Below are 25,231 nucleotides of genomic sequence, written 5' to 3' on the forward strand. Positions count from 1 at the left end.
AGGCTGCACATCTTGTTCTATGAATGAACTTGGTGTGAAAGGAGCCAGAAACCAACCTGTCGACGATAAATCTCCAAACAGATTGGAGGCGTCAATAGGAAGTAGTGAAGCATCAGTCTAAATGTGCGACGAAATGATCCAACCAACCAGTATCGACCCAGTTTGTCATTTGGCAATTGGCATTTCCCAATTCCCACATACTTCATAGTTCACATGTTCGTCATCCTGGATCCTTGGTGCAGGGTGCAGGGTGCAGTGAGCGATCAGTGACCGATCAAGAGTATATGGTATCATGTAGGACAAAAATTGTCAGACCATACAATGAAATGCAAGGTACGTTGACATCTTTCCCTTCTTTGTCAGACCATACAATGAAATGCAAGGTACGTTGACATCTTTCCCTTCTCAAACATCCAGCAAAACTTAAAAGCATCATCTCCCTTACAATTTTGATAGGTCTCACATCGGATATCTCAATTCAAATGCCCCACGTTTAGCACAAAAGACAGATTTGGCTCCACTGATCAAGCAGGTTCAGTTGACTACATTCTACTCCAATTTAGCTGACAAATTCTACTGATGCCAGGATGAATGTCCATAGGGGCGTTTGTAAGACACTACCTAGTACTAGATCTAAAACAAGAAAACAGCTACTTCAAGGGCCTCCATTGAAAAGGCTCCAATCATGCACATTGAAATTCATCACGGCAACTTTGAAGATCTCAGACATCAGTAAGCATCCAGCTTGTTCAGCAGGTATGGCTGGACCAGCAGCAACTGCAGCAGCGCTTTCACTCAAGGGGCTGAAATAAAATCAGACAGAATAAACCAATTAGGGGGCAACAAACACAAATCCCTCATTTTACTAAATAAATAGCACAGCTCATGTTTTGAACCTTTAGGACCATCATATTTCTTGCAGTATCTTAGAATGCTGTTACATCTCCATTTATTAAATTATATGGTTTTTGATATTTTGCATCTCCCAATTCTACTGCACTAGCATTCACTGTGCAAACGTAACAAAGCTGAAATAAGTTTTTATAGGGGGCCAGAGGATATAGCCCCTTGTGTCATCTGGACACTAGGCACCGGGGCACTCTATCCCCGGCTGGACCGCCCTCCACCCTACCTGAAATAGGTTCTCCTATCTGAACATAAGGGTATTCCATAGTGTGAAGCTGACAGTGACTTGCAAAAAAAGGTATGTTTAAGAATTAAGAAGAAGAACATCCAGCCATTTACTAAATTAATGTCCTGTTTCAACATTATTGACCCTCATTTTAACATGTCAAGATGTATTATGCAAGGATGCAGAACAATATACTAATATAATTTCATACACAGGCAAACAAATGCCAGTAGCTGGTAATTGTGTTATTTTTAAAATCAGAACAAGCTTTTCAGCCTTGAGGAAACATGAAACGGTTTAAAATATTTTGTTCAAGAATAGTACAAAATACCCATTAATAGCAGGAAATATGCGATACAATCTACAGGACTTACTTTATCAAAAGTGGCTCGTATGCGGTGATAAGTACATCAGTTGCTGCATTCTCGAGACGTATGTTTGCCAGGTAAAGCTGTAAAGGGAACACATGATTCAATTTGAAGAGCCAATATATCAAATGTTCATAACAATACTCATCAAGGGTGGTACTCACTCGAACAATGTTCTGTGCTTCTCTGCCCTGCCTCCCTTTTGAGACGGCCTACATAGACAACAAAAAGAGGGCATGAGATCCTACCATGCATTTTTCTGACACTACTTACTCAGTTCTATTTCTCTACCATTTGAATGGATATCAAGAAACTGAAATATAAATGCCAACAATCATCCATGTGCAGTTGAACATATGTTTCATAAAGCACAACATTTCCTGGATAGCCACTTCTCCTAATTGAAGGCTAAAAAGCCTTTTTTCTCTCTCCCACTCTACTTTTTTTGTTACCATGAAAAATGAGAAGGATGTACTTCAACATGCCTTCATATCTAAATTCTGAAGGTGCGGTCACCATATGAGAATACTTGAGCAAACCAAACTCCTCATAATGTCTGCCTGACTTAGATTCACAGTTGTTTCTTAAGGATGTTTAATCCCTAATGAAAATTTGTATATTTTCCTTAATATGAACAAGAGGATTACACTACACTTCTACAACACTAGAAATCTTTTTATCATCTAATCCAAGGAAGCACGAACAGAAACCAATAGACGAGACACAGATTGATCAGGGTGGCAGTGTGGCACACGATACTGATATCGGTAGAGTAAATAAGCTTACCAGTTGGGCAACTGAAGTTTCAGCCACTGCAGGTGCTTCTCCGAGACGCAAACCAGCTAGCTCGAGTGTCCCAGAATGCTCAACCACCTAGCGAACAGACAAGCAATAATTTACCAACACGTCTTTTACGTTAATCTAGTTCAATCAGGTAGCATTGCCATCCAACCTAATAGCACACTGGGAATTTGGCAAATGAGTCTGACACATGGCTTAGTGGCACTAATTAAACTTGTTGATTTTTGTTTACCAAGTTGTCCCCGGCGTCTTGCTCGTTGGCGATGTCGCGCAGGAACCAGAGGGCGCTGCCGGCGTCGTCCACCTCGCCCTTGAGGTCGAGCAGCTCGAAGATGAGGCTCTCGTCGCGGGCTGGATCAACAAAAACCTCCTGCGCGGCACAGCCCGTCAAACAGAGAGCAAACAAATTTCTCCAAACGCACGCAAACACATCCTACAGAATCGGAACTGCAATGCGAGAACAGCACGAACCTGATGGTCGGGGACCTCAAAGAACAAAAAAACGAAGCTCAAAACAAAGCGTAAGCGCCACGCGCACGCAGAAGAGGAAGGTAAACCTCGGGGGCCAAGGAGGAGGGTGCGGGGGGAAGGCGGAGAGCGTCCAGCCTCGTACCTGGAAGCGGGAGGGGAGGGCGGTGGAGATGGCGCCGCCGAACAGGGGCCGCGGGACGCAGCTCTCGCCGGCCATCTCCCGACCAGCTCTTCTCTCGGTCTCGGCTCTCCGGAAAGGGGGGACAGCTTCCAGAGCGTGGTGGAAGGCGGGCGCGGGGGGAGGAGGGGCCCGGCGGCGATTCGGGCGCCGGTTATATAGGCGGCGGCGTGGTGGGGGCGGAGTCGCCGCGCGTAGCAACGGCACCGCGTGGAGGCTACGCACGCCGAGGTGTCCCCGCCGCGGCCGGTTTCGTTGGTAGCTAAGGGCTGGCCTGGTTCCAGGGATTTTTTTAGGCTCTGTAATTTTTTTATATTTAGAAGTATTAAATAAAAGTTAATTATAAAATTAACTGCAGAACCATAGGACTAAATTGCAAGACGAATCTAATGAGATATATTAATTTATAATTAGCAGATAATTACTGTAGCATCACTATAGCAAATTATGAATTAATTAGGCTCATTAGATTCATCTCGCGAATTAGCACTCAGCTGTCAAAAAATATTTATAAATAGATTTTATTTAATATTATAAAATAGTAAAAAATTTTTTGATGTGATAGAGATTTATGAAAAAAGTCTGGAACCCTCGTCTTTGCTCGCGGCGGTAGGGAGGCGGGCAGGCTGTGTGGGCCGAACTTCCGCCACGAGCGGTACGCCGTCTGAGCGGCAGGTGTATAAAATTATTATAAAACTAAAAATATATATTTTTAAAAAATATAAAAAAAAACCGAGGGAGACAGGACGAGGCCCACAATTGCTGTGGGCTGCCTACCAATACCAGCCCATGGGCCATTTTGACAAGCACATACCTTAAACATAACCTATTCACTTCAGAACAACACAATTAGCAGGCCGCAGACTTTTGGCCTGTTCGGTTGGGCTATAAGCCAGCGCTGGCTGGGCTGAAACGTACTGTAGCTACAGTAGATGCGAGAGATAATGGTAATAAGCCAGCACTGTATAACGGTCGTCAGCCCAGCAAAAAATTGTCCAGCCGAACAGGGCGTTTGCTAAAAAAAAAGCAGGTCGCAGACAAGGAAAGAAGACCAAATAAATAAGAACTCGAAAGACCCGCGGCTTTGCCGCACCGGCTCATATCCCACGTTGATGCGAAGTTTAGTTGATACATATAGTAGTTTTTCTAAGCAACGTAGTTAACATAAATCCGCAGCTTTGTTATTCTCATGTAGGTGGCCTAGTCTACAGCCCGCGGTTGCACTTGGTATATATTTTTGGCATTTTATTATTGTGATGCTATTGTTTAAATAGCATATATTTTGGGTATCGAAATAGGACTACGACATTTGTTGTTGTATTTATTGTGGTGAAAGAAATGGGTAAAATAATTTATTAGGTAGGGTGGAGCACAATTAATAAACGTGTTATATTTTTTAAGGAAGTAGTGGTTATATTAAACTATGACTCGTTATTGTGGAGGTAGTATGAGGGCCCATATAAGAACAATGGTATGATATTATGTTGTTAGCAAAATAAGATATTATGTTGAACGAATTACAAAAATGATTTGAATTTATAAAACTTTGCTATAGTAAAGTTGTAGGTTTTGAAACCTAGGCAACTTTTGTGTTGACTATTTTTTTATTTGAAAATATTTTGGTGTCTAAATCGTAGGTATAACGGGTTGTATGTAAGCATTTGTGCAAACAAATTGTGAAAGTGTTTGAATTTTAAAATTCACTCTATAATAAAGTTTGAATTCTTGATCAAATTCTATGTTGAGCAACTTTCGATTCGAACACGTTTTGGAGTCCAAATTGTACGTATAATGTTGCTTGTGTAGAAGTAACGGATGAAACGCGTCGTGGTTTAATTTAATTAAAATTCGAGGGTTCTTCTAAGAAAATCATAAAAGAGGACTAGAGTGGGGTTTGATTTTATATAAAAAAATAAGGTTCTTATTGCAAATTTGCCTTAATCTGGAATGTTCAATTGTGGGTTGATTTCAAGAAAAATTGAGGGTTTTTTTCAAAAAAGTTCATGAGAGAGGAGGTCGAACCACAGGTTGATTTCTCCAAAGTTTGAGGGCCTTTTTGCAAAATGACCGAAAAGCGCACGATCTGGACTGTCCACCTGCCCGATCCAACGGCCGTGAATTGCAGGTGACGTGCCACATCCCCTGCTCTTCTTTTGGTGCAGAAATCATATTGCAAGATTAGGAGTAGAGCCTCGAAAAAAAGAATTAGTTTCTCGATAAAAAAAGAATTAGGAGTAGAGTGCACATCCCACCGCTTAAACACAGTCCAGTCCAAAACATGGAATTCATTTCCATCAGCAAAGTCCATAGGGAGCAAGGCCTATCTGTTATGGTCCTATACCTCCAAATCACAGTATGAAGAAAACTTAGGTATTCTAGGTACAAATTTGGAAAAGAATCGAAAAGATTGGGTACGGAATAGCAAGAACTAGGGATAAGGATCAAAAACAGCAAGACAACAGAGGGACAGTCTTGAGGAGCAAGATGATGTCGCTATCATGTCCGATGATCGTTGAAGTCCATGATGTGTCTTTATGTATTGCTGCCTCTGCCTCCTTCCAGTCCATAAGCCGGGCCGTTCACCTGGCGAGCCCACACATCGGCCCATCAGATAGCCACTGATAGCCTGGACCATGACTCCTCCCTTGGAAATCGGCTTGCCCCCAAGCCGATATCAAGTAATTCTTGGAGTTACGCTTTACACTACCTGGATCCCACGATCCTTTCACATCTCCGATCATGGTTGCCGTATCAATGTAACTAAATCTGAGCTCCACCCAACATGCATGTGTGCCGTCGAGCGCAGCTATCATGATGCCAACTAGAAAATAAGGTAGTTGATCACATGGATCATCAATTGGTTCATAGCATGCAAGCTGAAAGATTGAATTTGAGAAGTAAATGAGGCTTCCCCAAAAGCATGCACCTAACTGAAACCGATCCATCCTCTTCGAGAGGGCGTCGATGGAGGCATACTACGGGTTGCCAACGGTGAGAACGGGTAGAGCCATGGCACTCTCAAATTCAGCAGCGTTTGGATCTAATTTTGGGAAAAAATTTGGTGGATTCCGAAGAACAAGACTCTAATTACCAATTGCTATGATCCTAGACCTCCAAATCACGGTATGAAGAGAACTTAAGTATTCTGGGTACAAATTTGGAGCAGAATCGAAGAGATTGGGTAGGGAATAGCAAGGACTAGAGATAAGGATCAAGAACAGCAAGACAATAGAGGGGCAGTCTTGAGGAGAAAGTTGACGTCGCTATCATGTTCGATGATCTTAAGTCCATGATATGTCTTTATGTATTGCTGCCTCTGCCTACTTCCGGTCCATAAACCGGCCCATTCACCTGGCGAGCCCACACATCGGCCCACCGGATAGCCACTGATAGCCTAGGTCGTGACACTATCCAAACAGGTTGGAAATGTGAGTTCGGCGCAAGCAAGCAGGTGACGCTTTGCATCAACAAAAGACCATCACACGAGATGGGATTAACAAGTGCAAACCATGAAACAGCTAGTGCCAAAATGACGAGTTTGGAGATAGACTAAACAAGCAAAGAGTAGCTCGGTTAATGTGACGTGCTATCAGATTTGTCATTTGTGACACCCATAGCCATAATTGGGACCCCGTGGCTTGCGTAGGCTGCAATGGCGGTCCAAATCCCGGCTATTAGGGCCGGTGGCGGTTGGAGGAGATGGATGCCAAGGGAACGGATGGAGGATAGCGGGGAAGGCGGCAAGTAGGACAAGCAGGATGCCGGGACATGGCGCTCTAGGGTCGGCGGGCTATTCTCGTTCAAAATATAGCGCCAACCATCAACTGGATTAGCATTCCAACGACCCGCGCGTACAGTCACCAGCAGGCATGAAGATCACCGTGCACTCGTCCAAGGCCGTCCGGCCCGCCTACGGCGCCGGCCGCGTCCCGTTCGCGGCGGCGGGCGCCGTCCCGCTCACGGTGTTCGACAAGGCCAGCTTCGACCAGTACATCTCCGGCATAAGCTTCTTCCGCCCGCCGGCCCCGCCGAACGCCGCCCTCGAGGCGGGGCTGGCCAGGGCGCTCGCCGAGTACCGCGAGTGGGCCGGCCGGCTCGGCGCGGACGCCCGGGGCGCCCGCGCGATCCTGCTCGACGACGCGGGCGCGCGGTTCGTCGAGGCGACGGCCGACGTCGCGCTCGCCGCCGTCATGCCGGCGCTGGAGGAGCCGGCGCCCGCGGCGGCGGGGCTGCACCCGAGCGCCCCCGGCGACGGCGGGGAGCTGCTGATGGTCCAGGTCACGCAGTTCGCGTGCGGGTCGCTCGCCGTCGGCCACACCATGAGCCACGTCGTGGCCGACGGGCGGGCCGCCTGCAACTTCCTGCTCGCGTGGGGCCAGGCCACCCGCGGGGTCCCCGTAGACCCGGCGCCGGTGCACGACCGGGCGTCGCTCTTCCTGCCCCGGGACCCGCCGCGGGTCGAGTTCGAGCACCGCGGCGTCGAGTTCAGCCCGCCCCGCCGCCCTCACCCTCGCGGCAGGAGCAGCGACGCCGATGACGTGGTGGTCGTGCACCGGGCGCACTTCAGCCGGGAGCTGGTCTCCGAGCTCAGGTCGCGGGCGTCGGCACGGGCGCCGCGGCCCTACGGCACGACGCTGTGCCTGGTGGCGCACCTGTGGCGGTGCATCACGAGGGCGCGCGGGCTCGACGGGGGCGCGGTCACCGCGCTGCGCGTCGCCGTGAACGGGCGGGCGCGGATGACCAGCGCCCCGCGGGTGCCCGAGGGGTACACGGGCAACGTCGTGCTCTGGGCGCGCCCGGCCGCCGCGGCGCGGGAGCTGGTGGACGGGCCGCTGTGGCGCGCCGCGGAGCTCGTGGCCCGGGCGGTGGCCCGCGTCGACGACGGCTACTTCCGGTCGTTCGTCGACTTCGCGTGCTCCGGGGCGGTGGAGCGGGAGGGGCTGGTCCCGACGGCCGACGCCGCGGAGAAGGTGCTCAGCCCGGACGTCGAGGTGGACAGCCTGCTGCACGCCGCGTTCTGCGACCTGGACTTCGGCGGCGGCCGGCCCTTCTTCTTCATGCCCGGCTACCTGCCGGACGAGGGCTCCGTCTTCCTCGTGCGGTCTTTCTCCGGTGACGGGGGCGTCAGCGCCTACGTGCCCCTCTTCAGCCGCGCCATGGAAAGCTTCAAGAGATGCTGCTACTCGCTGGGAACCGTGGACGCACGTCTTTAGAATTTAGATCCATGTCTGCTCTCTTTGGCCTTTGCTCGTGCTTGTTGTAATCCAATATCTGCCCTCTTGAACTAATTCAAAACCTTTGCAAATAGAATGATGCATGCTAAAATGTCTCACATATTTCATGCAGCTTCGGTCGAGTGACTTATCCTTCAATCATGAATCACCTTCTTTCTTTTGCGCATGACAACGGTGACGCTGTTCACTGTTTTTTATTTTATTTCCTTTTTTTCCCCATCTCTGGACTTATCCTTCAATCATGAATCCACCAAAGCTCTACCATTTTTGATGGTGCAAATTTAGTCTGGAAAACATGGGCACCGTTAAAGATTAAGTTGTTTCTCTGGCTTCCCTTTAAGGGATGCCTCTGAACTGCAGAGCGACGACGGCGCCACGGCCTTGTAGCTGCCGCAGCATGCCACCTCTGTAATCTGTTCGTCTCTTGCACATTCACCTCGCAGGTTTGGGAGACGATTTGGGGGAACAACTCCATTCAAGATCACTGGAGACACGTACGGCTTTAGTTTCCGGCAAGTGTTCGGGAAGGCGCGGGTACACTCTTTGTGTAGGTAAAAGAGCGGAATGGCCGCCTGTTCCGAGGTAACTCACGAGAGACACGCACATGGCTTTAGTTTCCGGCAAGCGCGGTTATACTCTTTGTGTTGGTAACTTGACAAGTCTGGAAAGAGCGGAATGCCTGCCTGTTCCGAGGTAACTCACAAGACCATCAACATCTGCTGAAGATCAAAGCCGAAGCTGACCTGTGGATTGCAGCAGGAGCAAAGAACCTTTGGTAGTCTCTTTGGCGGGTAATCCAATAACATCTGGACTCTACTCTACTCTACTCTAGTTCCTATTTAGGCCTAGGAGTAGTGGTGTGAACGCGTTCGAGGGTTGTAACAAACTTTCTAACTCTTCTTCCTTAATGCAGGTTGTAACAAACTTTCTAACTCTTCTTCCTTAATGCAATGATGCACATTCCTCCTGCGCATTCTAAAAAAAAAAGGGCATACTGGGTCAAGAACGCAAGAGTCTGAAGCTGACCACATTCACGGACGGCAATTTGATAGACCGAGCCCGCCATCAAAGGTGCGCAGCAAAGGGCTGAACTTGCATTGTGCACAGATACTACATGTACGAGTAGCTATGATGTTTTGCAGTACAAGCTATCAATACTTTCTGCAACGCTAAGCACAGCAAATAATTTGCAGGCCAAGTACAGAAATCTTATACAGTAGAGCAAAGAGTTGCTTCTCGACCGATAAACTGAAGTTGTGAAAATAGCTCCTAAACCTCCAACTAAGGCAAAGCACTAAAACACCGCAAAAGGGGACGCCTCGGTTTCATCAGCCCTTTGGAGGGCCCAGTCTCACGCATTCTGCAGACATAAGTTATCAGACCCAATTGGAACAGGAGGGCTCAGGTCTCCTCTTCAGCCCCCTCATCTTCATGTCATCTTTGGCTTCCTCATCAGATCCCTAAAAACATTACAGGAGAATGGTCAATACAATGGATACGGTGAAGCAACAGTTCTCAATGTCTCCAATCTGCATATGCAAATAATAGACACATATTGACTGATATAACAAGCATGACTAAATGATATATTAACCACGATACATGACATGACAGCAGTATGATTAACCTAACAGCCAGGTGCAACAGAATAAAATGGGTAGCTAGGGACAGAGAAAGGATGCAATGCCCGTTTGCTTAAGGAATACAATCACACAAAAAAGGATTAAATTACCTCTTCATCACTCTCTTGTTCAAACTCACTTTCTAGCTCCTGCATTGAGATATTTCAGCACAAGATATATAAGGAAAAAGAAAAAAGAAAACGAACAAAATCACTTCAAAAGAACCACTAACATTGTTGAAATACTTCAAAGGATTAGGCCACAAGTCTTCCTTGATGATATCTGCCACCTATGTAATGGAGGTTATCAGAGAACATCCTCATCTGGAACATGTTATGTATTTTAAATATTTTTTAGGCCTCAATCTCAACGGTAAGACCTGGAAATTGTTATACCTGATCCATCTCACCATGAGCAAAACTTTCATTCTCTGCACCATTGAACCAAGTGAAGAAGCTGCAAAATAAACGGAAGACAACTTTACACTATCTCCAACTTGCAACTCAACTGATATAGACATCACTATACTGAATAAAAGATATAATGCAAAAACCAGGTAAAAAAAAGAAGAAAAAGAGAAGATTTCGAAGCACACAGACTGACGATCTTGCAAATAGCAACAAAAAAATATTGGATACAGGAGTATTGATGCTTCTCTATTTTGAAAGAAAACCAATGCATACAGATACATCAGGAGGAACAACCTTGTGAGGGATTCTCCAATAAACCACACAAGTATATTGGATTAAGAGTGTTTTGTATGCCAAATCACAAGACCAAGCAGCCACTAAACCTATAGGCACTAGTATAAAACATATTTTCATGAATATTTTCAACTATTTCATGAACTGTTGGCAAGACAACACGGAAATGGAAATGTGCTTGATTGTAGAATCCCAATGGAGCCTACAGAATAAACAGAGTAACATATACACATCTTGACTACACTGTAGAATCTCAATGGCAGAAAGAATGCTATCCTCTTGGAGGCTTGGACAATATTGACATAAGAAAGAAACTCCATGCATAGATTGTTTAATTATGTAATTGTGCATCACTTACAAGATACTAACAATGGGAAAATTTTGTGCTCAAATCGAAACTAGATACCTTTGATCAACCAGTAGTCGCTTTTCACCCTTCTTGGTGCATGCCTTTCCGTTGACAATATCCTAATGTATAAGTATAAATTAGATACATTCTCTTGGCAGGAACTTGGTATGTTAAACATATAGTTTGATTGTCAAGGCACAATACCATTCCTGCCTTCCACTTAATGGAGGTAGCCTTTACTGTGACTGTTCCATCATCACTCATGGAATATGTCTTTGTAAGCTTTTTATCTTCAAAATACGGATTTGAAGAAAAGGTCTTCCAGTTCAAGGTAGTTAGTAAAAACAAAGTTTAACAGAAAAATTAAAATTAAATTGTAGAAGGTCCAAAAGAAGCTTACAAGAGTAATAGAGCAGCCCGATTTAATATCCTCTGACTCGTCCACAAAAACGGACTCCAAGTGTTTGCAAATCTACAACAGAATGAACAATGAAAATTCCTGAGTAAATAAAATGCTTCAATTTGCCGACTGGTTTCAGAGAGTTTTATAATACACAGTGTACTGAACTACTGATTATTTGATTTTATTACTCTGCTAATTTATACTAACAAATATCCAAAGAGCTAAAAGCATGCCAAGCAAGCAAGGGTACCTGTTGATCATCCTCGGTTAAAAGATCACCAAGCACAGGATGGCTAAGGAACTGCAAGTCAGCACACAGAAGTGTCACAATTAAATACTTAAAAGAAGAGCCTGTAAGCACTTCCAGTAAACGAGAGGAAGTAACATAAACCATAATAGAAGGATATTACAGACCGCTGTCAGCCAGAAGTCTGGAATCTTCTGGATAATTTCATTGCATTGAACATAAACTGGTCTGCGAATTTTATTGTATTTCTGTTCCACCTCTAAAACCTTATCGCTTGCTTCCTCATTTACCTGTAACAAATTGATGCCATTAGAGAGGCCTGCTGCTAGAAATACATTTAAACAGCCATTATAAAAAAAAATTGCATACGAACTAGCATTTCGTCATATACATGGGGGTAATGCAGATTTAGCCAGTGTGTTTCTCCGATCGCATCCAACATAAAATTTTAATTTCCTAAAGTATTCAGCAATTACAACAATGATTGGTTTTCTAAATCATAAGCCAAGCTAAAGCTATGCAATTGCAGGCTTCTACACTTGCCTATGCTCACAAGCAAGTAAATCCCGACTTCAGAGCCTGCTGACATTAAACCTGAAGGCACGTGCCTTTTGTGCCTAATTTTTCATGATTCCACTAAAGCACAGAAAGTTTCCAATGCTTCCTCGCACTAAACGCGTAGAGAGAAAACCCTCCATACCCTCTCCCCCAAACAAATTTGTCGTGGTTTACAGACCCACAGCCGGGTGGCGGAATGCACCCGCCTAATCCTAACTGTAGGATGTGCTTGGGGGCAGTCAAGGAGTGCTCGATCTAGAGGCGTAAGAACACGATGAACACAGTAGGTTTAGAGTGATTCGGGCCGCCGGAGCGTAATACCCTATGTCCACTGTGTGTTGTATTGCTTGTGCTCTCAAGAGGTTGAGAACGGGATTGCTTGGAGTGAATCCGAGCTTGTGTTGTGTCTGGCTTCGTGTCTGTGTGAACCTGTGTTCTAGCGGGCGTGCTCTCCCTTTTATATGTCCAAGGGGAGCACGTACACCAAGCGGGGCCCCGACAGGTGGGCCCGGCGATGTATTATAAACTACATTTTGGCCTTCAATGCCTCAGATCTGGAGATCTTGTCGTCGGCTTTCGTGCGTATCTTCTGACCAGGAATGGTCTTGAGCTGTCTTGTCGGAGTAGAGTCTAGCCTTTGCAGCCGCGCGTCGAGGTCATGATGAAGCGCCGAACTACTGACTCAGTCCACTGTAGCAGCGTGCACTGTTGCTCCAGTCAGTAGCTGGTCATCATGACTCGTCGCCCATGCGCGCGGCGCTGAGTCTTTAATGCTTGCCTTGATAACTGACGAGCCGCCTCGGTAACTGGCGATCCACAGTGTGGACTGACAAAAGCTGCCCCGTGCCCAGCGGCAGCAGAGCACGCCTCAACCACTCGCACTTAATGCGGGTGGGTGAGGGAGCTTCCAGCGAAAGGCTTGCGCCCGCGCCCGCGCCTGCGTGACACGTGGCGGCTCCGGACCCCTCCCGAGCAGCTAGCTGAGCCGATAGCTCACGGGGTCCGGATAGGCATGTGGAGGTCCCGGACCCATCTGCGGGAGTCCTGATGGCACGTGGAGGTCCCGGACCCACCTGTGGGGGTCCGGGTCCGCGGCCACAGGTACTGAGCATTTCCACCTCTGGGACACGTGGGGACACCGGACCCGTCCCCGAGCGGGAAGCGGGTCCGGGACAGTTGGTCCGATGAGATGGAGTCGGACCCCAGGGGTCCGGCTGCTCAGCTCCTTAGGGCGTAGTCTTAGCACAGTAGGAGTGGATACTCCAGTTGCAGGGTACCGACAAAATTCTTCCACCCAGGCCACAATCAACTAATCAATCACCCAAAGCTGAGCCACAGCGGAACCTCCACCAAATCTCCCGCTGCAAACCGCTGCTGGAAAGACGAAAAAAATTCCAACAACAACCTAACCCATCGAGCCGAATTCCAGTGACTGAGCGATCACAATTCACAGCGTGCCACTGCCAAATGAGGCGGGTAAAAAATCCCAATCGACCTTGGGAAACAAAGCGACTCACCTTCTCGATCTCGTCCTGGACCTCCTGGAGCTTCTCGATGGAGAGCAGGAGGGCGCGGTCGATGGGCTCTCCCCCGTCGCCCTCGGCGCCGTCGGTCCTCGCCCTCTTGCCCTTCTCCTCGGCGGTCCGCATGGCGAGCGAGGCGAAGAGACCCTTTCGCGAGGGGCTCTAGGGTTTTAGCACCCTCCTCGGAGAGGGGAGGCTGCCTGCCGCTGCCGCGCGCCGTGGGGAGAAAAGGGAGGAAACCGAAGGACTGGAGGCGGGTGGTGCGGCCAGGGCTTTGGACGGTTACCTGCGGGGTTTTTATACCGCCGGTTTGAGTACGGTTGGGCTGGGCCGTGTGAGTCGTCGTAACTTACCAATGCTTTGAGCAGGCCTAACGAACAGGGCCGTATTGTCGTCTCAGAAAATTTCAGCGAATGGAAATCTCTAAAGAATGTCTCCCCTAAACAAGATACCTCTAAAACCTTATTACAGCCTTGCTTGGTTAATCCCCAAGTCCGGAGATTACTGTGCCAAGCAAAAATGTCGCAAGTTACTGTGCTCTCCAAAGAGTACAGGCAGTACAAGGAGCGTCAGGGTAACTAAAAAGCCACAAAAATAGTGTAGCATACCACAAAGTAACTAATTTAACTGCAGTTAACTTCCTGACCCTTTCCTTGCCGTGCGATCTACTATTGCACAGCAAATACTCAGCTGGTTGTCCCGAGGTGGCTGGTGCCATTGGAATAGGGGCATGTTGATGCAAATGTTGCAGCACAACTGGTAGGCTTCAGTTTCGTTCTAGGATAACAAATTTGAGCTCCAAAAGAAAATAGCCATGGCATGCCATAGGCAAGCAGTTGGAGTTGTACGAGCTGTCCCAACTTGGCTCAACAGGTTCTTTTTGTAGCATCCGTCTGATCAGCCCATGAGAATTTCAAGCAGCAAAGTTCAAGGGAGGAGAGTTCTGGTTAAACTTATCTTGCCATTTCCTGCAAAAAGAAAGAAAGCATAGGTAACTGAGATATCCCGATGAAAACATACAAGGGAAAACTCCTCAACTGGTGCAACAAAATTCTGAGGCACCTACCTCTAGTCTGGGAAGTATTTCTCTCAAACCAATGATCATGGGAAATGGGTAATGAAGGTTATCCTTTTGGGAAGTGATCAGGAAATTTTTGTTATCTTAGTCATCACAACCCGGTTTATTAAATGTTGGCTGTTTCATTGATTGGTGCACACTGAAAAGAGTCAAGTGTATATAGGATAGGGAATTTGGCATACTGCAATTTGTTTAACCTACCAAAACTTGCATAAGAGCATGGTACTTGTACAAAAACCACCGAGTTCCAGATATGAAAATGATATAACAATATAAGTTCACCAGTTAACTGAAAAGCTAATGCTACTTACTGATGGAATTTACAAACCATGAGCAATTAATGTTTACCAAAGTAACAGTTTCTCAAAAGATTTTTCAACCAGATGCATCATAGATACATGGCAAATATTTTCTGGTTGTTAGCAACTTCTCCTTGAATGGTAACATCTCAATTAGCTCCAATCAACAGAGTACAAAAGAACACTAAGCACATCTTGCAGTTAGCAGCTTAGCGCAATAGCAACTTGAAGCTTGACAACGGTGTATGGGCATAATATTTCAGTTTGAACTCGTCCACTGAACCTCTTTTCAGCATTGATATGCCCCATTGATGTCACACAATATGCATTTTACCATAACAAACTCATGATCAATATCAGCAACAAATGTACTTCAGGGCATCAGGTAAACTCATTTATCTAAGGATGGACACAAAATTATTATTAGTGCTTGTTTTCTGGGACTAGAGCACTAAGCAACCTCACAGGCAAGAATCATACAAAGAACAAGCTCTGAACATATTGTAAATCAAAGAACAATTTCCAGAGATAAATCAGGATGGGGAACAGGAAAGTTGGCTAAGAACACACCAGATCAGAACTATAGATACAGATACTAGATAGTTCATATTTCAGATCCTCCAACCAAGGGGAGGCAAAGAACAAAATCCATAATATCTGAAAGTTAAGTTCCAAGTATTCTTCCTTATTGATTTACTTGGCAAGCCACTTGCAAAAGCTGGATTAGTTAGGAAGATGGGTTGGAGCTATTACCTCATGATTGTCTTAGCAAGTGCCTTTGGGCGTTCATAACCATCTTTAGAAATATCTTCGGCACTGTCATTTGATACCTGTTCCTCATTGCGCTCATCCTTGTTTTCTCGTTGCTGCTTAGGTTGTTGTCTTGATTCAGGCTTCCAGCATGCTTTTGCAAGTGATTTTCCAAGTAAATCAGCAATACTTATTGCCATTTGCTCAGCTTGCTGCACCTGAGGAAAGTTATCTTCCTCAAAATGGTGAGAGAGCCACAAATACATTGATAGGACCTGGTGCTTTGTCTCAAGGTCCAGAAGCTCAGTGTCATTTCTTGCAGAGTCCCTTGGCACTCCCATTGCAATGCTAACACGACGTTTTTGGCTATAGTGAGTGGCAAATCTCAGAAGATGGTACATGGCTTTTGGATCCCTTATATTAACTGGAGCAAAAATAAAATTGTAGCGATCCTTGAGGGATAGCCCCTGGACTCTCTCAAGCATATTAGCAACCTTCTTGATACTTTCCTGCTGGCACATAAAATATGTCTTATCAATGCGACAATTATCACGAAATTTATCCAACAGGTCATTGAAAGTAAGGTCTGGGAATTGGCTGGCAAACATTTCCACTTGCTCAAAGCAAGGAAAAAGACCAACTTTCTGTGCCTCCTCAAACGGCTGCTGCAGGCACTGGATCAAATAATCCAAATCGTCCTTCAAGAACGTTGTTGTGAGTCCATCTGGGTAAACACTGCCCCTCCGACCAGCACGACCAGCAATCTGCTTTACTTGTGAGGCAGGAACTGGTACCATCCTGTCCCCATTGTATTTGGCCAAGCTATAGAATACAACTCTCCTAATGTTAAGGTTCAGCCCCATGCCAACTGCATCACTTGCTACAAGCACATCATACTCATTACCCTGCTCATTGAACAGCTTTGCTTGTTGTCGTCGTGTCTCTGGTGGCAGAGCACCATAAATAACACAACACTTGTGCTTTGTAAACTTCTCAATTGCCAGCCTCACCTCAAATATCTCCCTTCGTGAGAAAGCAACAATGCAATCACCAGAGCGAACATTCTTGAGGTCCCCAAGAAGTGTCTTCGCCTCAACAACAAGCGGCTTAAATCGCTCATACTGATGCACCTCCAAATTATCTCCAGTATCTGCACAAATCCTCTGGACAATCTTGAGCACGCTAGGGTCACCACAGAGGTGTATCTCGTCTGCCTTGAGCCCAAGCACCGCGCGTGTCCATGCAAAGCCCCTGACGGGGTCAGCCATCATCTGTATCTCATCAACCACGGCAACTTCGTAGAGCTCCTCGGTGGACACCATCTCAATAGTACAGGCGACATGGTTGGCGAAAGGCACTTCCTTGACCTCCTGGCCGGTGCGGAGGGTGCAGTAGACACCGAGGGCATTAACCTTGTCGAAGACTTCCATGGCAAGGAGCCGGAGCGGGCTGCAGTAGACCCCGGACTTGGCGGTGGCGAAGCGGGTGAGTGCGTTGTGCGTCTTGCCGCTATTGGTGGGGCCGCAGTGGTACACGATCCGGCGGCGCATGGCACGCGCGAAGGGGTACCAGGTGTGCGGCGCCGTGAGGTCGGCGGCGGTCATCACCGACCTGTGCTGCTTCAGCTCGTCCGCGAAGTTGGCGATGCAGAACTCGGCGAAGGCCGGGAGGAGGAGCGCGTGCGCCTCCTCGGCAGGGAGGGAGAGGAGATGCGCCGCTGAGTCCCGGGAGAGGCGCGGGAGGAGGAACGCGCGGAATTGGCGGACGTAGGTTGGGAAGGTGGAGGAGGGAACGTAGAGCGCGAGCGCCTGGTCGCACATGGCCGGGCTCTTGGCGAAGCCGCGGACGAGGGCCACCACGGCGTCCCACGTGGCCTTCGGGAGGCGGGAAGAGCCGGCGTCGGGGTCCCAGGCGGAGAGCTCGCTCCATAGCTTCTTCGGGTCAAGGGGCGGCGGTTTCGGGTTGGGATCACCGGCCGTGTCGGCGGAAGAGAAGAAGCGATGCCGGGGCGGGAGCCATGGGAACGGGGGTTGCGGCGAGGGGCGGTGGAGGTGGGAGAGGAGCGGGAGGATGATTCGGCGGTGCGGGGAGGTGGTGGAGCGGCGGAGCAGCGCCGCGGCGACGGCGGCGGCGGCCATTGGGTTGGTTTGGTTAGGCCGGCGACATGGCGGCGCGGCGGAGGAAGAAGGGAAAGGGAGAGGCGGCGCGCGAGTGGCGGGCCTGGTGGGCCGTAGTGGGCCGGTGCTCTGAAACGGAAGGACTAGTTCACAAATATAGAACTCCTTGTGGACTTGAGTGCGAAAGGCCACTCTCCCTCCATCCCCAACCGCGCAATTCCGATCACTTGCAGCTCAGTCGCCACACACGGAAACACCCCCCCCCCCCTCTGGAAGTGGAAACCCAGGCCTCTCTCGGATGCGGTGCCAGCCCTGCGCCGCGTCCACCACCGCGCCGGCCGCGGGCGCCGCTGTCCGGAGCGTCAGCCGCCGGAGGGTTGTCGTCGAGGGCGCCGCCTCGGCAACTCACGGCGGCGAGGAAGCGCCTCCGAGGTTTGGCTATATCTTTCCGCACACTAGGATTTGATTTTTCCGGAGACATGACATTGGATGACAATCAAGTAGCGCTCGGTTGCTACATGCTTTCCTCGTGTCAGTAGTTGGTGGTTCGGCCTTTATCCCAACATCCATTTTTTTGTTCGTCTCAGTCAGTGTAATGGGTGCTGGTTCAGTGGTTCGTACAATGCGTTTAACTTGTGGCACCTAGGAGTCCCTTTGGCTCTCATAAGTGCAAGATAAGAGTTTAATTACAATTCACGTTAGTTAACAACTGGCGCCTCAGTAGAGCAAGTGACGGTGCTCTGCGTCCTTCATGTTTTGTAATAAGGAATTAATGATACACAAGTACCTCTGTGTACCTGCATCTAGTCACTCTGTGTACCTGCATTAGGTGTTGCTAGCGGATTGGATAAGTTTTAGTTTTTTTTAATCCTTTTCTTTTGCTTATGAGTTATGAGTTGGATGCTCACTGTTCACCAATTTTCTTCCTATTTTGGTTTCATGAATCTTTTAGGTCATCGAGGGCAACATGTGATCTTGGTCAAATGTCAAGCAAAACCTTATTGCTTGTGTCAAAGAGGCAGCTTATCACCTTGTCAGCCTTTTGTTTTAGCTTACATTATTCTTCAAGGTACTTATCAGGTTCGGACTAAGTGACATAGTAATTTAGGTGTTCATAGAACTTTATTTGGCACCTTTTACCTGACCACACGTTTTTTTTGTAGCATGTTACTTTGCAATTGTTCATGGTTGGGATCTTTTAATTTGACATTTTTTACTACAGCACTTGCTTTGGGTGAACCATCTGTCAAAATTGAGGATGTGACTCCTAAGATTTTCCCATCTGGTCCATTATTTCCAACTGAGGTCAGTGCTCAGTTGAACCTACTTCCTTCCTTTATCCTATAAGCATGTTCTCAAAGATATTTACACCTCTTTGGGTCATCTTCCTGAATGGCAGAAACGGATCGCTGAACTTTTTGAAACAAATACTTACTCAGTCGTCAATATTTTTGATGCAACACTACGGCCACAGCTTAATGTAACTGGCGTTGTGGAGGTAAACTAAAAGCATTTTCATGTCCCAACTTCAGACTCAAGAGTATTAGTTAATTGTTGCATGTTCCCTAGAAGCACTAGAATCATGTACATTATCGTTTCTTCTACTTATAATTTGATGAAGCTAAAACTAGAGTATAGACAAAACTTTCTGATTTGTTGTTTCATTATTGTTGGTATATTTTGTAGATAGTGTTTAAATGACATATTGTTAATACTAATAAAGGTTTGATAAGCTCTTGTTTGAATGAAACTTCTTATCCATTTTAGATCCCTGAAGGAAATGGTTCTGGTGTAGTGTGGGATGATTCTGGACATATTGTTACAAATTATCATGGTATATTAATCTGAGACAATCACACCTCCACAGTCCACTGTATATGAGGCTATGAGCAATATGACTCCAATTTTTCTGTGCTTCACAGTGGTTGGCAGTGCTCTTTCAAAAAACCCCAAGCCTGGTGAAGTTGTTGCACGTGTCAACATTCTTGCTGCTGAAGGGTAAATACTTACTTAACTGCACTGGCTTGGATACATTTTGTTAATTAAATATGATGAAGGTACCAGCATTCTTGTTTATGGAAAACAACTAATAGCCTTCTGTATCTACTTGAAAGGATACAAAAAAGTTTCGAAGGCAAATTGGTTGGTGCTGATCGTGCTAAAGATCTTGCTGTTCTTAAGGTAAGATGTATTTTGACTAATGCTGTGTTCTGTAGAAATATAGTCTACAAGTATTGTCACCATATCTCATTCTAACCTCACTTTCAATGTATGGCATCATAAAGAGAGCATAAAAAGGCCATATTGTTCCCCACCTTTTCACCCTAGGATCAGAAATTTAGGCCCTTCTCTTTCCTTGTGTTTGGAAATTAAAACCCAGAACTTAACTAGATGAGGAGCTATGTTTTAGGATATGGTTTATACTTTTTACTTTTTTCTTGTTGGTGGGATTTTGAATATTTTTATACTCTGCAATATAATTCTCAATTGATTTCATATACCATTTCAGTCTTCTAAATGTGTCTCAACCAATTGTTTCTGTCGTTAACCATTGAATTATCTGTCTAGTAATTTAGTTCTTTAGATGACTCAGATGGCATATGGCGCAGACCAATAATCTTTGAAAAAAATAGAAATACTTGAGAGCCTTTATTTCCACAAAGTTGCATCTCTCATTTGCCAACCAATTTAATCACACTCCTTTTGTGATTCTCACCCGAGTTTGATAATTGTTTATTAATTGGAAAAACTATTGCCAAACATTTTCTTTCAGTACCTAATACATGGACATGTAATAGGTCGATGCTCCTACAGATCTCTTGAAGCCAATTAATGTGGGGCAGTCATCAGCCCTAAGAGTTGGTCAGCAATGCTTAGCAATTGGAAATCCTTTTGGTTTTGACCATACTCTAACTGTTGGTGTCATCAGTGGTTTAAATCGAGACATTTTCAGTCAAGCTGGAGTGACGATTGGGGGTGGAATTCAAACAGATGCAGCTATTAACCCTGGTAACAGGTTTGTGGATATGTTTCAAAGTGATTTCTATACTGATTATCTTCTTCAGACGAAAATTGCAGTTTCGATTTGCAACACTTTAGAAACTATTGTTCTGCACTAATGCTAGTACCCAGCATTCTTCAGTACTGATTTATGTTTCAGTTATAACTGGTTTTTATTTTTTGTTATTCTGAGCCTAGCACTTAGACAATCCTAAGCATACCCATCAGTAGTTTTCCACCTAACTTTCATATGGTTTCTACTCGATACCACTTTACACAATGCTTCTAGAGGATTTTTATCTATTGCCAAAGTGACTATACAAATGAGGAAGTGCTACTCACTTAAGTGACTAGCATTATGTACCATGATGCAAACATTACGAGCCAAATTCCTGCTCTAACAGTTACCATAATGATTGTATAAGTGGCTAGCATGTTACTCTGAAACTTTGTAACATCATGGTCAAGTTGTGAGACTGACAAACTTTAATTCTAATATCTTTGTGAAAGCTATTCAGTTAACTATTTCTCTGTACTTGATGTTTTGGCATTTTAGTCTACAACATTTGATATACATGCTTGATCTTTTTTAAAAGAACTGCATACATATGCTTGATCATTTGATATACATGCTTGATCATTATTTATACCCTTGTTTTAATATCCATTACAGTTTACCTAAGTTGAGCACGTATGCAATTGGGGATTTGTATACATTAGGTCTTGCTATATCAAGAACCTGTACTGTGTTACTGTATTTCTTCATTAAATCTCAGGCACTATGCTTTCTTCAACACAAGGTATTACAAAACAGGTTGCTAACCATGTATTTTGATGAACCTCATGCAGTGGTGGTCCTTTGCTTGACTCAAAGGGGCATATGATTGGTATTAACACAGCAATTTTTACACAGACAGGTAAGTTTGTTGCATTGCTCAAAACTGTGCTAGCAAAACATGATCAGGTACCTTAATCCATAAAGTAGTCCTTACGATTAGATGTTTGTTTCTATCAGATGTTTGTTCTTTGTATGCACATAGCTCAGCATCTATACTCTTTAGTTAATAGCAGTGAGAAAAGCATATGGAACAGTAGTCTCACAACTGTTGCTTTCATGATCTTAACTAGCTGATACGAAGTTTAGCTACATATATTTCTGTTTCATTTTCTAGATTATTTGTTCATTGTACTGACGGTTGTTGTGACAATATTGAATGACTTGCATTTTGTAGTTTGACATTGGCTTAGACACCTAGAGGCCAGGAGTTTTTTTTATCTGTTACTATTCTATTAGAAAAATAAGACAATATATAATTGTATATTCTGCGAATCCTAGCTGCTAACTAGACCATAAGTTTATTTTTTCCCCTTCTTGTGTTGACCTGGTAGTGCGTAATCACATTCCACTATATTTAATTTAACCTACGCTTATGTAGTTTCAAGGGTTAGCCTAAGATACCCACTGTTTTCTCGATGTTGCAGGAACATCTGCAGGTGTTGGCTTTGCCATCCCATCGTCCACTGTACTTAAAATTGCTCCTCAACTAATTCAGTTTGGAAAAGTATGTTGCCTGCATATCTTTCAGTTACATTATCAACTTCATACTCCAAAGTTTTCTGAACTTGGCCTTGCAATTACCTGCTAGCTGTGATACCACATGTCAGACAAGCTTTCTGTCATGCATAAAACATTGTCCTTCAGTGAGACATATCTATCAACAAACTGTTGCCACTTAAGATGTTTGCATGCAATTTTTTATGTTCCAAAAGTCCCCAATACACAATTATTTCCCTAGCAAGTTTATTTTCTTTTTTTCTTCCTTTTTTTAAAACTAAGGTATGGAAAGTTGTCCATTAAGGAGGAAGTTCAGCTGGTCAGGTCTTTGAACAGTATAGTAACCTTTTCAATGACACTGAAATTGTTTTGGTCTGAGTTTTTCCTAACTACTAAAACCAATTATACTGGCTAGATTCTGCCATGCCTTGTACTGTATATATTCACTTGTACTAACCACTCGTAGTGTATATAATTCTGCCATGCCTTGAAGGGTCTTCTAAATTAACTTGTTTTCTTATTCGATCATTTGTGTCTGTTCATTGTTGAGGCATATGCTTAGTTTCTTTCATTTGCTTCTGTCTAAGTTTTGTTTTGTTTTTCTACATCTATCTCTTAAGGTCCGCCGTGCTGGCTTGAATGTGGACTTCGCTCCGGATCCAATTGCATATCAGCTTAATGTTCGCAACGGAGCTCTTATACTGAAGGTAGAGTGAAGCCGCTGCACTCGTCTGTTCTGTCTGCCAAATCAGCAATGCAGCCAATGTTTCATTTGCACTGCTACTCTTTGGTACCGCCTGATGCCGTCAGATCTCTCTCTTTAGGTTCCTGCGGGCAGCGCTGCAGCCAAAGCAGGCCTAGCTCCTACCGGCAGGGGTTTTGCTGGCAACATTGTTCTTGGAGATGTCATCACCGCGGTGGACGGCAAACCTGTAAGCGCCTCTCGATGAAGTTCTGTTTCTGTAGTCTCACGGGAACAGTTTTATGAATCCCTTCTTCTGATCCTGCTTGTAACGTCATCTATGGAAAAGGTGAAGGGCAAATCCGACCTGCTGAGGGTTCTGGACGACTACGGCGTCGGAGATCAGGTGACTTTGACGGTCCGGCGAGGCGACGAAACCCTAGAGGTAACCTTGCCCTTAGAAGAGGCAAACCTCTGACGCGTTTCTGAGGACAGAAAAGAAGTCCATGCATCCAATTCCAACCCAAGCTGTCGCGGTGTAACTTGTAAGTTTGTAGCACGGACCACCAAGCTGGGCACGCGCCCATCTGAAGCGATCTGGCTAGGAACGAGCTAGTCGATTCAATTCAGGGCTCCTCTTCGCCATAGGCACATGTGTATTTATGTTCTGATGCATGAGCTTCACTTCCCCACGCCTGCTTTCTTAGCATGATGCCGCGATCAGCCTGGTGCTTCTGAGCCCGCGGGAGCGTCGTGTGCGAGCTGCGATCAGTCTGTTGTGTTCATCTTACGGGTCGCCATCGATCGAGGTTCCGTTCCGCTGCTGCTGCTCTCTCTCTTTCTCGGCTGGACAAGAGACCGTGGTCTTGTTTGGTTAGGCGCGCTAGGATTCCAGCGTGCTATTCTAGTCTCCGCGTGAAAGACTAAATCAAGTCTATTTGCAAAATTATTTTAGGAATGGGTGTAATTTTTCGCGACGAATCTAACGACGGTAATTAATCGATGATTTGCTACAGTAATGTTACAGTAACTATTCTCTAATCGCGCGTCAAAGGCATCATTAGATTCTTCAGGGTCGCTAGCGCGGGGGTTCTGAAGTTGGTTTTGTAAACTGATTTTGTTTGACATTATAATTAACAGTCAAACTGTCACTATTCACTAACATGCTGCAAATCAAACGGGCCTGTGTCACGCCGCGCGGGTAAGTTGCCGCGGCGGGGCACCTGCTCGCCGCCCCGGAGAGGCAGAGACAGGCAGGCGAGATGCCGGGAGCACGCACGACGCCACGGCTCTTTTAGGCCCTGTTTGTTTCCGCTTATTTCTCGATTCTGGATGGAAACAATCCAAAATCCCACCCAAACGCCCTGCTTATTTCTCGATTCTGGGTGCCGCGGCTTCTCCCGGAATCGAGAATACAACGTGAGAGAGGATTCTCCCCACCGCGTCGTGCGAGTCGCGCATCCCAGAAGCGAGGCGATTTTCCTCCCCCTACCCCCGATACCCCTTCGGTCCCGAGCGCCCCCTCCCCTATCGAGCGACCCGCGGGAGCAACACGCCGGCGCCGTGGCACCCCTGCGCCGCCGCCCCGCTCCTCGTGCTGCCGCGCCGCCCTCCCTCCCTCCTCCCTTCTCGGAGGCCGCTCGCCGCCCACGCGCCCACGCACGCCCTGGCCGCTCGCCGCGCCGCCATGGAGCCGATGCCGGAGGCCGGCGAGACGGCGGCGAGCGCGTCCGTAGCTCCGCCTCGCCGGCTGAGGGAGCAGGGGAGGGGGTCGCTCCGCCCTGCCGCGGGATCCGCCCAGCCGCGCATCGCCGCCGACGCTCCGTCGCGGGATCTGCCCAGCCGCACGTCGCCGCCGATGCCCCGTCGCGGGATCCACCCAGCCGCGCGAGCGAGCGCCACCGCGGCCGCCCCGCCGCGGGATCTGGCCAGCGCGTGAGCGCACGCGCCGCCGACGCCCCGCGCGCGCCCCCACACCGCGGCGAGCTGGTGGGCGGCGCGGCCCACGGTGAGCAGGCGGGCGAGCCTTGCGGCGAGCGGGCGGGCGGCGAGCCTCGCGGCGAGCGTGGCGGCCAGGCTGGCGGGCGCGCAGGCCGGCTGCGGAGCGCGGGCCAGCTACGCCCACGGCCGGCGAGCGTGCTCTGGAGGCGACCGCCCGAG

General features: G+C 46.9%; 5 protein-coding genes across 9 annotated transcripts; 2 read left to right on the forward strand and 3 right to left on the reverse strand.

The window, feature by feature from the left end:
* Positions 1 to 372: 372 nt before the first annotated feature.
* Positions 373 to 3,171, reverse strand: LOC120683585 (ran guanine nucleotide release factor-like). 2 transcript variants are annotated; one of them, XM_039965672.1, is made up of 6 exons: positions 2,915 to 3,171; positions 2,534 to 2,671; positions 2,287 to 2,373; positions 1,665 to 1,712; positions 1,507 to 1,583; positions 373 to 803 (listed from the first exon to the last, which is right to left on the reverse strand). In XM_039965672.1, exons 1-6 carry the CDS (start codon positions 2,987 to 2,989, stop codon positions 656 to 658), a joined length of 573 nt encoding a protein of 190 aa, XP_039821606.1. In that variant the 5' UTR covers positions 2,990 to 3,171; the 3' UTR covers positions 373 to 655. The 2 variants fall into 2 exon arrangements, with proteins under 2 accessions (XP_039821606.1, XP_039821607.1); XM_039965673.1 differs by lacking the exon at positions 373 to 803 and adding an exon at positions 1,021 to 1,132 and having other exon boundaries at positions 2,915 to 3,165.
* A 3,648-nt stretch (positions 3,172 to 6,819) lies between these two features.
* On the forward strand, positions 6,820 to 8,192 carry LOC120683671 (agmatine coumaroyltransferase-2-like). The gene has a single exon (XM_039965762.1). The coding sequence runs from the start codon at positions 6,820 to 6,822 to the stop codon at positions 8,161 to 8,163; it is 1,344 nt and encodes a 447-aa protein (XP_039821696.1). The 3' UTR covers positions 8,164 to 8,192.
* Positions 8,193 to 9,206: 1,014 nt separating this feature from the next.
* On the reverse strand, positions 9,207 to 13,863 carry LOC120682606 (NAP1-related protein 1-like). The gene is made up of 10 exons (XM_039964577.1): positions 13,585 to 13,863; positions 11,677 to 11,799; positions 11,513 to 11,563; positions 11,260 to 11,331; positions 11,064 to 11,177; positions 10,917 to 10,978; positions 10,202 to 10,262; positions 10,039 to 10,095; positions 9,917 to 9,955; positions 9,207 to 9,644 (listed from the first exon to the last, which is right to left on the reverse strand). The coding sequence occupies exons 1-10, from the start codon at positions 13,714 to 13,716 to the stop codon at positions 9,561 to 9,563; spliced, it is 795 nt and encodes a 264-aa protein (XP_039820511.1). The 5' UTR covers positions 13,717 to 13,863; the 3' UTR covers positions 9,207 to 9,560.
* A 151-nt stretch (positions 13,864 to 14,014) lies between these two features.
* On the reverse strand, positions 14,015 to 17,935 carry LOC120682604 (ATP-dependent RNA helicase SUV3L, mitochondrial-like). The gene is made up of 2 exons (XM_039964571.1): positions 15,721 to 17,935; positions 14,015 to 14,558 (listed from the first exon to the last, which is right to left on the reverse strand). The coding sequence occupies exons 1-2, from the start codon at positions 17,853 to 17,855 to the stop codon at positions 14,504 to 14,506; spliced, it is 2,190 nt and encodes a 729-aa protein (XP_039820505.1). The 5' UTR covers positions 17,856 to 17,935; the 3' UTR covers positions 14,015 to 14,503.
* An 85-nt stretch (positions 17,936 to 18,020) lies between these two features.
* On the forward strand, positions 18,021 to 23,763 carry LOC120682605 (protease Do-like 8, chloroplastic). 4 transcript variants are annotated; one of them, XM_039964574.1, is made up of 13 exons: positions 18,021 to 18,266; positions 18,787 to 18,914; positions 19,057 to 19,139; positions 19,234 to 19,332; positions 19,602 to 19,668; positions 19,757 to 19,832; positions 19,949 to 20,015; positions 20,633 to 20,850; positions 21,684 to 21,751; positions 22,317 to 22,396; positions 23,010 to 23,096; positions 23,214 to 23,321; positions 23,421 to 23,763. In XM_039964574.1, exons 1-13 carry the CDS (start codon positions 18,133 to 18,135, stop codon positions 23,547 to 23,549), a joined length of 1,344 nt encoding a protein of 447 aa, XP_039820508.1. In that variant the 5' UTR covers positions 18,021 to 18,132; the 3' UTR covers positions 23,550 to 23,763. The 4 variants fall into 4 exon arrangements, with proteins under 4 accessions (XP_039820508.1, XP_039820506.1, XP_039820510.1 ...); XM_039964572.1 differs by having other exon boundaries at positions 18,028 to 18,266; positions 18,787 to 18,903; positions 18,998 to 19,139; XM_039964576.1 differs by having other exon boundaries at positions 18,028 to 18,266; positions 18,787 to 18,903.
* The last annotated feature ends 1,468 nt before the right edge of the window (positions 23,764 to 25,231 follow it).

This window comes from Panicum virgatum, chromosome 7N, assembly GCF_016808335.1.
Source record: "Panicum virgatum strain AP13 chromosome 7N, P.virgatum_v5, whole genome shotgun sequence".
NCBI classification, from domain to species: Eukaryota; Viridiplantae; Streptophyta; class Magnoliopsida; order Poales; family Poaceae; genus Panicum; species Panicum virgatum.

What these genes read in the sequence shown, in the direction of transcription:
- LOC120683585 (XM_039965672.1), bottom strand. Translation starts at nt 2,989, where the DNA reads ATGGCCGGCGAGAGCTGCGTCCCGCGGCCCCTGTTCGGCGGCGCCATC. An exon ending in AAGCACAGAACATTGTTCGA is followed by an intron (nt 1,584 to 1,664) that starts GTGAGTACCACC and finishes TTCCCTTTACAG; the next exon opens with CTTTACCTGGCAAACATACG. An exon ending in TACGAGCCACTTTTGATAAA is followed by an intron (nt 804 to 1,506) that starts GTAAGTCCTGTA and finishes ATTTTATTTCAG; the next exon opens with CCCCTTGAGTGAAAGCGCTG.
- LOC120683671 (XM_039965762.1), top strand. Translation starts at nt 6,820, where the DNA reads ATGAAGATCACCGTGCACTCGTCCAAGGCCGTCCGGCCCGCCTACGGC.
- LOC120682606 (XM_039964577.1), bottom strand. Translation starts at nt 13,716, where the DNA reads ATGCGGACCGCCGAGGAGAAGGGCAAGAGGGCGAGGACCGACGGCGCC. An exon ending in TAACCGAGGATGATCAACAG is followed by an intron (nt 11,332 to 11,512) that starts GTACCCTTGCTT and finishes ATTCTGTTGTAG; the next exon opens with ATTTGCAAACACTTGGAGTC. An exon ending in CGGGCTGCTCTATTACTCTT is followed by an intron (nt 11,178 to 11,259) that starts GTAAGCTTCTTT and finishes TTGAACTGGAAG; the next exon opens with ACCTTTTCTTCAAATCCGTA.
- LOC120682604 (XM_039964571.1), bottom strand. Translation starts at nt 17,855, where the DNA reads ATGGCCGCCGCCGCCGTCGCCGCGGCGCTGCTCCGCCGCTCCACCACC. An exon ending in CTTGCTAAGACAATCATGAG is followed by an intron (nt 14,559 to 15,720) that starts GTAATAGCTCCA and finishes TTCTTTTTGCAG; the next exon opens with GAAATGGCAAGATAAGTTTA.
- LOC120682605 (XM_039964572.1), top strand. Translation starts at nt 18,133, where the DNA reads ATGCGGTGCCAGCCCTGCGCCGCGTCCACCACCGCGCCGGCCGCGGGC. An exon ending in GGCGAGGAAGCGCCTCCGAG is followed by an intron (nt 18,267 to 18,786) that starts GTTTGGCTATAT and finishes TGAATCTTTTAG; the next exon opens with GTCATCGAGGGCAACATGTG. An exon ending in GCTATTAACCCTGGTAACAG is followed by an intron (nt 20,851 to 21,683) that starts GTTTGTGGATAT and finishes AACCTCATGCAG; the next exon opens with TGGTGGTCCTTTGCTTGACT.